Genomic DNA, 10,953 nt, shown 5'->3' with positions numbered 1-10,953 from the left:
TCTCAGGCTCTCCCCAGGTGCTAGATTTCCAGCAGCACCACCGTTCTGTTGACTTCTCGTCCCGCCCCCCCTTGGGCTTCAGAAATAATGGTGATTGGCTTTCCCTTGGCGACGCCCCTGCTTGGTGAGCTGGCCTCGCCTTCGCCCCCTACCTGGCACGAGCCTCTCGAGCTTCCGGGCCTACTGCTCGGTGATTGGCCGAAGCAGTGAGTGGACGGCCGCGGATTGGCTGTGCTCAGCGGCGGGCTGAGCAACTGGAGTGAGGGGAGCAGTTGGGCCAAGATGGCGGCCGCCGAGGGACCCGTGAGCGACGGCGAGCTGTGGCAGACCTGGCTTCCTAACCACGTCGTGTTCTTGCGGCTCCGGGAGGGACTGAAAAACCAGAGTCCAGCCGAAGCTGAGAAACCAGCTTCTTCGTCGTTGCCTTCGTCGCCGCCGCCGCAGTTGCTGACGAGAAACGTGGTCTTTGGCCTCGGCGGAGAGCTCTTCCTGTGGGACGGAGAAGACAGCTCCTTCTTAGTCGTTCGCCTTCGGGGCCCCAGCGGCGGCGGCGGCGAAGAGCCCGCCCTGTCCCAGTACCAGGTAGTGCCAGGCCGATCTTGGAAGTGACCCTCACCGGGATCTGAACTAGTCTTTTTGTTCCTTTCCCCTCTTGGCTGTTTTTTCATCTTGCGGCGGGCGTTCCAGCGGTTTGACTCCGACACGGCCATACGCGGTCGCAGGGATTCAGGCTCTCTCGATGCTTACGGCCCGGAGGCCTGGGAGGAAGGAAAGGACCCTGGAATAGTCAATAAAAATACTAGTGATGGATGAGTGCTCTGGAGAAAAACGAAGTGGGCTAAAGGGGTTGAGAACGAGTGGGCGGAGTTGCTATTTTTAGTTTGGTCGGGAGAAACCTATTTCCTGACGTGACGCTTATAATAGGTATAGATCGTAACTTTCTCTGGCGTTGTGCACAACAAGTCAGGTAGCAGGTTTCAAAGCACCACGTTTCATGCTTGACATGGAGGAGAAAGTCTCTGTTAATTCTTCCCTCCGCAACGCCCGCTTTTGAAAATAAAGCCATACCCCAAATTGGGATTTTTGTTTTTGATTAGCCGACAGCATGTGAAAATGGGTGTGATCCAGAAAGTATTACACACTTGCTGTGATCAAATACTGGTTTATGGAAATGTTTATTTGTAATACATAGATTCTCTTAAAGATGAAAAAGTAAAGAGCTTGGTAGTCATTCTAAGGTATGACATCTGTTGTGTGCCCGGTCCAATTCTTGTTACCGAGAAGTGATTTAATTTTAATAAGACGCGGCCGGGCGCGGTGGCTCACGCTTGTAATCCCAGCACTTTGGGAGGCCGAGGCGGGCGGATCACGAGGTCAGGAGATCGAGACCACGGTGAAACCCCGTCTCTACTAAAAAAATACAAAAAATTAGCCGGGCGTGGTGGCGGGCGCCTGTAGTCCCAGCTACTCGGAGAGGCTGAGGCAGGAGAATGGCGTGAACCCGGGAGGCGGAGCTTGCAGTGAGCCAAGATTGCGCCACTGCACTCCAGCCTGGGCGACAGAGCAAGACTCCGTCTCAAAAAAAAAAAAAAATTTTTAATAAGACGCTAGCAGTCCTTCTGAAGTTTTGAAAATAGGGCAGGAGTCTACAGTCTACTGACTTACACAATTTCAGTTAAAAAGAATTATCAAGGCCGGGCGCGGTGGCTCACGCGTGCAATCCCAACACTTTGGGAGGCAGAGGCAGGTGGATCACCTGAAGTCAGGAATTCGAGACCAGCCTGGCCAACATGGTGAAACCCCGTCTCTACTAAAAAATACAAAAATTAGCCAGGTGTAGTGGCGCGCCCTTGTAATCCCAGCTGCTCAGGTGCCTGAGGCAGGAGAATCTCTTGAACCTGGGAGGTGGAGGTTGCAGGGAGCTGCACTGCACTACAGCCTGGGCAACAGAGCAAGACTGTCTCAAAAAATAATAATTACCAAATGTTCAGGACACAGTATTCTAATAACATTCTATACTGCTATGTAGCATTTGACACAATCATAATTTAATTATTTATTAATTATTTTGTGCCTTTTTTTTTTTTTTGAGACGGAGTTTCGCTCTTGTTGCCCAGGCTGGAGTGCAATGGCGGCATCTCGGCTCACCGCAACCTCCGCCTTCCGGTTTCAAGCGATTCTTTTGCCTCAGCCTCCCGAGTAGCTGGGGTTGCAGGTATCTGCCACCACGCCCGACTAATTTTTGTATTTTTAGTAGAGACGGGGTTTCGCCATGTTGGCCAGGCTGCGTGATCTGCTCGCTTCGGCCTCCCAAAGTGTTGGGATTACAGGCGTGAGCCACTGCTCCCGGCCGTTTTTGTTTTTTGGTTTTTTGAGGCAGGATCTCACTCTGTTGCCCAGGCTGGAGTGCAGTGGTGCAATCTCAGCTAACTGCAACCTCCACCTCCTGGATTCAAGCGATTCTCCTGCCTCAGCCTCTTGAGTAGTTAGGATTACAGGCCCACGCCACCATACCCGGCTACTTTTTGTATTTTTAGTAGAGACGGAGTTTCACCATATTAACCAGGCTGATCTGGAACTCCTGGCCTCAGGTGATCCACCCGTCTTGGCCTCCCAAAGTGCTGGCATTTCAGCCGTGAGCCATGGCACTCTGCCTCTGTCTTCTTTTCTAGACTGTAAGCTCCAAGGCAGGGGCTGGGTCTGCTCTTGTCATTTTTTAAAAATGTATTTTATTTTTTATTTTTGAAATGGGGTCTTTCTCTGTTGCCCAGGCTGGAGTGCAGTGGTGTGATCATGGCTCATTGCAGCCTCTTCTGTCAGGGGTCGAGTGATCCTCCCACCTCAGCCCCTGGAAGTAGCTGGGACTACAGGCATGTGCTACCACGCCTGGCTATTTACTTATTTTTGTATGTCCAGCATACAAAAATGCTGGAGTTCCCAGAATTTATAAGCTCTCAGTAAATATTGGTGACTATCTCAATAACCTTCACTCCTCCAGAATCTCAAAACCTTAGAGATGGGGAAGAAAGCAGCTTATCATGAGTTGTAACTTTCGATGTTAAAAAAAAGCATGAGTAAGCTGGGTGTCGTAGCTCTAGCCTATAATCAGCACTTTAGGAGGCCAAGGTAGAGGCAGGTGGAGCTTGTGAGCACAGGAACAGGTGTTCGAGACCAGCCTGGGCAACATGACGAAACCCCCATCTCTACAAAAAAACCTTTTTAATTAGCTGGGAGTGGTGGTGCACACCTGTAGGCCCAGCTCCTCTGGAAGCTGAGGTGGGAAGGACACTTGAACCCCCACAGTAAAGGCTGCAGTGGGCCACCACTGCACTCCAGCCTGGGTGACAGAGCAAGACTGTCTCAAAAAAAAAAAAAAAAAAAAAATTCGTGAGTTAATGGTACAAGTGTGAGTACTTATCCAGAGTTTTATTATCCTATAGTTGTAGTAAACTAAAATATTACTGTGATTTCAAGTAACTGCCACCTATATTTATATTAAAATTAACTATGTTGACTGGTTTGCTTTAATTTTCAGAGATTGCTTTGCATAAATCCACCGCTGTTTGAAATCTATCAAGTCTTGTTAAGCCCAACACAACATCATGTAGCACTTATAGGAATAAAAGGACTTATGGTATTAGAATTACCTAAAAGATGGGGGAAGAATTCTGAATTTGAAGGTGGAAAATCAACAGTGAATTGTAGGTAAGTCGTATACTATTTATCTGTATAATTTATTATATATACAGAAAATTGTTCAAGACCAGTGGTTCTTAAGCATGCTTAGTATACTACTCTTAAAACATTAGAGCACTCCTTGTGGTCTGCAGACTGGCTTCTGTGTTATCGATGTTTATAGTATATGTGTGATTGATTGTACTTTTATTCTGCCTAAAGTACCACATTGCTGTCTCATTGGAGGCTAGGCCATTCTTTCAATTAGGTAGAAGTAAGATTTTGTAAAACCAGTTATTATCTGTCAGCCAGAAGTTTGCCAGAAGTATAAATATTTTATATATGTGTGTGTGTGTGTGTGTGTGTGTGTGTGTGTATTTTTTTTTTTTTTTTTGAGATGGAGTCTTGCTCTTGTCACCCAGGCTGGAGTGCAGTGGCACAATCTCGGCTCACTGCAAGCTCTGCCTCCTGGATTCAGGCGATTCTCCTGCCTCAGCCTTCTGAGTAACTGGGATTACAGGCAAGCGCTACCATGCCCAGCTAATTTTTGTATTTTTAGTAGAGACGGAGTTTCACCATGTTGGCCAAGCTGGTCTTGAACTCCTGATCTCAAGTGATTCACCCACCTTAGCCTCCCAAAGTGCCGGGGTTATAGGTGTGAGCCACCGCACCTGGCCTATTTTTATATAATTTCTTTTTCAATAAATCCAGAAAAGTGAATCTGAAAGATCTACTGTAAAAGAGTACAGATGCTTTTCAACTTACGATTGGGTTATGTCCCGATAAACCCAATGTAAGTTGAAAATGCATTTATTGCTGACAACACAGCAGAGGATCCCCGATTTAGGATGGTTCAACGTAGGATTTTCAACATTATGATGGGTAACCCCATCATAAGTCATAAGGAACTCCTCAATTTATGTTGGGTTATGTACTGGTAAACCCATTGTAAAGTTGGGGATCATCTGTATAAGGCAGAAACTACTTTTAGCTCCACAACTTGTAAGTTGAGTCCCCTTAAACTGTTTACTTTCTAAATCTCTGTTTCCTCATTTTAAAAATAGGATTGATAATATCTGCCCTTGTAATTTCCTTACAGGGTTAGTAAAAAGATCAAATGAGATACTATATCTGAAAACACTTGTATAAATATGTATCAATCCTAAGTCAAACCATCCTAAAATGTATATGTACGTAGGAAATATGCTATAATTTGGGGCCAGGCACAGTGGCTCACACCTGTAATCCCAGCACTTTGGGAGGCCGAGGCGGGTGGATTGCCTGAGCTCAGGAGTTTGAGACCACCCTGGGCAACATGGTGAAACCTCATTTCTACTAAAATACAAAAAATAAGCTGGGTGTGGTGGCACACACCTGTAGTCCCAGCCACTCAGGAGGCTAAGGCACAAGTATTGATTAAGTCCGGGAGGCAGAGGTTGCAGTGAGCCGAGATCACACCAGAGAGTTATCTCAATAATAAACAATAAAATTTAATAATAATTTAATAATTTTAAAATAATAATTATTTTTGCTCTGTAGCCCAGGCTGGAGTGCAGTGGTGTGATCTCAGCTCACTGCAAAGTCCTCAGCCCAGGCTGGAGTGCAGTGGCTCGAGCTCAGCTCACTGCGGCCTCCGCCTCCTGGGTTCCAGCGATTCTTCTGCCTCAGCCTCACGGGTAACTGGGATTACAGGCACGGGCCACCACACTTGCCTAATTCTTGTATTTTGAGTGGAGACGGGGTTTTACCATGCTGGCCAGGCTGGTCTCAAACTCCTGACCTCAGGTGATCCACCCGCCTCGGCCTCCCAAAGTGCAAAGATAGACGTGAGCCATCGCACCCAGCCAATGTGCTATAATTTAGAAGATATTTTTATTTCAATTCTTTGATATTGACTGAATAGATGCCTTGAATGCCCTCTCAGCATGATTTCAGGGAAATAAATTTGAAGGAAAGAGAATCAAAGAGTGTTAAAATAGAAATTTCTTTAGGTCCTGGCGCGGTGGCTCATGCCTGTAATCCCAGGACTTTGCGAGGCCGAGGTGGGCAGATCACCTGAGGTCAGGAGTTCAAGACCAGCCTGACCAACATGGAGAAACCCCCTCTCTACTGAAAATACAAAGTTAACTGGGCGTAATGGCAGGTGCCTGTAATCCCAGCTACTTGAAAGACTGAGGCAGGAGAATCACTTAAACCTGGGAGGCGGACCGGGCGCGGTGGCTCACGCTTGTAATCCCAGCACTTTGGGAGGCCGAGGCGGGCAGATCACGAGGTCAGGAGATGGAGACCACGGTGAAACCCCGTCTCTAGTAAAAAATACAAGGCCGGGCGCGGTGGCTCACGCTTGTAATCCCAGCACTTTGGGAGGCCGAGGCGGGCGGATCACGAGGTCAGGAGATCGAGACCGAGACCATGGTGAAACCCCGTCTCTACTAAAAATACAAAAAATTAGCCGGGCGTAGTGGCGGGCGCCTGTAGTCCCAGCTACTCGGAGAGGCTGAGGCAGGAGAATGGCGTGAACCCGGGAGGCGGAGCTTGCAGTGAGCCGAGATTGCGCCACTGCACTCCAGCCTGGGCGACAGAGTGAGACTCCGTCTCAAAAAAAAAAAAAAACCTGGGAGGCGGAGGTTGCAGTGAGCCGAGATTGTGCGGTTAACACTCCAGCCAGGGCAACAAGAGAGAAACTCCATCTTAAAAAAAAAAAGAAGTTCCTTTAGAAGATTTTCATCCAAGTTGTACAAAATGTTTTGGAAAATTATTGTCTTTATTTTAGTACCACTCCAGTTGCTGAGAGATTTTTCACCAGTTCCACCTCTCTGACTCTAAAGCATGCTGCATGGTATCCAAGTGAAATCCTGGATCCCCACGTAGTGCTGTTAACATCAGACAACGTAATCAGGTAAATTTTATTTTTCTCTCTCTTGAAGCCTTGCGAGTGGGAAACCTCTGTTTCTGTTTGCCAATTAACAGCTCAGCATAGAACGAAGTGAGTCATTGAATGAGTCAGTGCTTTTATTGGATGGCTGTTGTAACCCATTCTCAATCATAAGAATTGCCTAACTGCTCTAACTTACCACTATTCCTTCTCAACTAGTCTTCCTCCCTCCAGGTATCTCCTTTCCTAATCTGACACATTAGAATAATCTTCCCAAAACTCTTTCATCAGGTCACCCTTTTGGTAATAATGTAGCATAAAGGAGAGAGAATGTAAGTGTAAATTGAGAGATTTGAATTCTTGTCCCACCTCCTTTTCTGTTATCTTTGAGATCTTGAGCTTTTTAGGGGTTGGGCGGGCTCAGTTTCCAATCTTTTAAGTTGAGCAGGTTTGATTCAATAGTTTCTAAAGCCCCTTCCAAGCTTTGCACTCTATGATTAAATGCCCTAATGCTACATAGATTTCTACTCTATTATCAGCTAACTTTCTGGATCGGCCTTACGTAAAAAGTTACTGGGAGGACTCAGCAGAGGTACAGTTACCTTCAGTTTTATTTTTCGTAATCACTGCTTTTATCTGTGCTGTACTAAATCTTCCTTCACTGCTGAATGACTCACCCCTTAATGGTGTCTTATACAGATCCCCATAGCTTTCTCGTTACTTCTAGTTATGAAAACAGTGTGTCCAGTTTAAAACTCATCTTGGCCAGTTGCAGTGGCTCACACCTGTAATCCCAGCACTTTGGGAGGCCAAGGTGGGAGGATCACTTGAGCCCCTATATTCAAGACCAATGTGGGCAATACAGTGAGATCCTGTCTCTGCAAAAAAATGAGCTGGGCATAATGGCATGTGCCGGTAGTCCCGGCTACTCAGGAGACTGAGGTAGGAAGATTGCTTGAGCCCAGGAGTTTGAGGCTGCAGTGAGCCATGATCATACCACTGCACTCCACCCTGGGTGACAGAGTGAAACCCTGTCTAAAGAAAATAAAAATGTCAAAAGCTATTTGATCTCAAATCTATTTCACAACTATGTCCTGGCCCTTTTGTAGGTCAGACCTGTGTTTTGTGGGATCAGAAGTGATTGGAGAGTGTGCGGTCTGCTCTTTCACTCTTCCTCTTATCCCAGCACTTTGGAGCATAGGGTGAAGTGTAAGGAATGGGCTGCCTCCTCCTTCCTCCAAATCTAACTCCTTCAGTGTGGGGTAGGGGAGTGGGATAGGTGAGGCAGAGATCTTACTGAACTGATAGCCTATGAGTGATGGGGAAGTATGCCTGATCTTGTTTTAATCTCGTTCCATCTGTCACTAGTGAACTCTGTTGATGTGGTAGTCTCTGCATAGATGGTGTGTTTGTGTGTGTGTGTGTGTTGGAGGGCAGTGTTGAACTTCCAGCTCCCCCCATCACTGAGGAGCTCTGGCTCCCATTGGCTCCTGTCAGTTCTCTATGCCCTGAATCCTCTCTCAAGATGGGGTACAGTATACCTTATCTGCAGGGTGTATGTTCCCAGACCCCCCAGTGAATGCCTGAAACAGTAGATGGTACTGAACGTGATATGTGTGTATTGCTATTATTGCTATGTTTTTTCGATCTTATAACTGAGACAGCTACTAAGTGACTAAGGGACATTCAGCTAGGAAATGCACCAATCTCCCTTATTACAGGTACCTCCACATCTGGCTGTTTCCTAGAGCCTTCCCTGCCCACCCATTTGGCTTTGGAGTTCAGGGTAGAGAAAAAGGAGAGGGAAAATCTTCCTATTACAAACATTATACTGTACTCCTAAGGAATCTTTGACATCCTCTCTTCTTAGTCTTCCTTTTATACTATGATGGAAAAGGAAATGGTGGGAAGATAGCATAGGTACAGTTCTTAAGCCCCAAAGGAAGTATCTGGCCCCAAATATTGAAGGTTCTTTTTTAAAATACGTGGTACTTAACACTTCTGTTTTCCTAAGCTTTGGAGCTTTTAGGCAATTTCAGAGCAAAAGGAAATTTTCACCGAATGCCTTGTTGCACCTTCTTTTTCTTTCACTGTTCCCGGTACAACATTATTGTCTAGTATTTTTGTGTATTTTGAAGTTAGTAACGCTTGTAGGAACCTAGGAAGACCGTAATAAATGTGTATTCAAATGGATCAAATTATCATTAAAAACATTTATTAAATACTTAATGTGGCATTTTATTGATATTGGAAGAAACCAAGTTTAAAAATTCTTAGTGGCATCAGACAAAATAAGTGATTATAAGGGACATTGGATTTATAAAATGACATTACTGGCCTTTTGAAATTTCCCTCTTTCACGATAGCCTTATATGCTGTGAAATGTAGGTTACTTTAAATTAAAATAATTTTAGTTAAAAAAATTCAGTATTATACTTTCCCATGAAAATAGAGATGATATGATATTGGGTTTGTTTGTTTGTTTGTTTGTTTGTTTTCCGAAATGGAGTCTCGCTCTGTCTCCCAAGCTGGAGTGCAGTGGCGTGATCTTGACTCACCCCAGCGTCCAGCTCACTGCAACCTCCGCCTCCCAGGTTCGAGCGATTCTCCTGCCTCAGCCTCCCGAGTAGCTGGGATTACAGGTGTGTGCCACCACACCCGAATAATTTTTGTATTTTTAGTAGAGACGGGGTTTCATCATGTTGGCCAGGCTTGTCACGAACTCCTGGCCTCAAGTGATCCGCCCACCTCAGCCTCCCAAAGTGCTAGGATTACAGGTGTGAGCCACCGTGCCTGGCCGATATTGGGTTTTTATGTAACAAACACATAAATAGATTTGCAGGCTAAATATCACTCACTCTGTCAGCCAGTTGGCATACAAAGAATAAGATATGGTTCTTTCTCTGGTGGGATTTGGTGTCTAATAGACAGAGATAGAGGTTTGTAGTTGAAGGAAAACTGACAAGCTTAGGAGCAATAGTGAGATGCCTGGACAAGGCGAGTATAGCTAAGGGCTCAGGACGTAAGTGACAGAGGTGCGATGGTATAGAATAGGCTGTTAAAGGGTATTGGTAAGGATAGAGAACATTTCTTCAGGCCCCAGTGAAACTTCCTCATGCAGTTAAAGAATAAATGAAGTAGACTACTTTGCAACAGCAAGATTTGTGCAAAGAAATAGTTGTGATAAGTGGTAGAAAATTCTCAAGAACTGACTAGATGGAGAGGAAAGTGCAGTTTTGGGAAACGAAAAGAGAATTTTAAGTGCTGGTTTTCTTCTCTTTTGGTTGCTAGAATTTACTCACTACGTGAGCCCCAGACACCCACTAAGGTGATTATACTTTCAGAAGCCGAAGAGGAAAGTCTAGTACTCAATAAAGGGTAAGTTTTTATTTGAGTCATGAAATGGTTTTTTTAATTAGCTTATTGGGATTATAAATGCAATTTTAACAGGTTGCAAGGTTTTTCAGAGGTGACTAGTATGCTTTTGGTAATGTGAGAAGTAAGTGTATTTTTAGTAGAAACAGGGTTTCGTCGTGTTGGCCAGGCTGGTCTGGAATTCCTGGGCTCACGTGATCCTGTTGGTCTCAGCCTCACAAAGTGCTGGAATTACAGGCCTGAGCCACCATTCGTTTATCACCTTTGTATGTGATAAAGAAACTAAGATAATATCTTGCATTGATGTTTGCTCTCTCAACTATATGAAATTGTGATTTCATTTTAACCATATTTATTAACTTTGTATTGAACTAGAATCTTCCTGAATACACTAAATTTTAAAATATAAAAACAGCATGGTTTTATGATTTGCCTTCTTGATATACATGTAATGTATATTTGCTGTAGAAAATTGAGAAAAATAGATCAAAGTATTAAGAAGAAAATGAAAATCTTTTGTAATCTCCTATAGCTATAGTCTGTTTCAATACAGCAGCCAAAGTTTAATCAGATCATTCTACTTTAATCTACAGTTTAATCAGATCATTCTACTTCTCTGCTCTCCATACCCCATTAATTTCCCAGAGTCTTTACCTATAAAGGGTCCACAGGTATGCCACCTGATTGCCTTTCCAGCTTCATTCCTCCCTCTGTGCCCTGGCTCTCTGGGCTCCAGGCACCTTGGCCTCCTTGCCATTCCACAGACATTAAGCACTTCTACCTTAGAGCATTTGCTCTCCACCTCAACTGCTCCTTCCCTAGTTAACCATGGACTTGCTTTCTTACTTCCTTCAGATCTTTGCTCAAATATCTTATCAGAGTCTTTCCTATACCAAGTAGTCTAAAGTAGCACCTCCATCAATACCCTCTTACCCTACTTTATTTTTCTTCATGATATTTTCTGAGTTTATGTTCCATCTTTATTTCTTCTCTTTTTGTGGTATATCTCTCTCTAGAGGGCAGGGCAT

General features: G+C 44.8%; 1 protein-coding gene across 2 annotated transcripts in view; it reads left to right on the top strand.

The window, feature by feature from the left end:
• Nucleotides 1–270: 270 nt before the first annotated feature.
• NUP88 (nucleoporin 88) overlaps nt 271–10,953 on the top strand; it is a 42,093-nt gene continuing 31,410 nt past the window's right edge. Inside the window, exons 1-4 of one of the 2 annotated variants that reach the window (XM_032138386.2) lie at nt 271–582; nt 3,536–3,705; nt 6,449–6,574; nt 9,842–9,928. In XM_032138386.2, coding sequence (XP_031994277.1) covers nt 283–582; nt 3,536–3,705; nt 6,449–6,574; nt 9,842–9,928 — 683 coding nt within the window. In that variant the 5' untranslated portion in view covers nt 271–282. The remainder of the gene's footprint in view (nt 583–3,535; nt 3,706–6,448; nt 6,575–9,841; nt 9,929–10,953) is intronic. The other variant, XM_058431714.1, reaches the window with a different exon arrangement.

The sequence above is a fragment of the Hylobates moloch genome, unplaced genomic scaffold (assembly GCF_009828535.3).
Source record: "Hylobates moloch isolate HMO894 unplaced genomic scaffold, HMol_V3 SCAFFOLD_19, whole genome shotgun sequence".
Taxonomy (NCBI): Eukaryota; Metazoa; Chordata; class Mammalia; order Primates; family Hylobatidae; genus Hylobates; species Hylobates moloch.
This window is presented reverse-complemented; position numbering and strand designations above follow the sequence as displayed.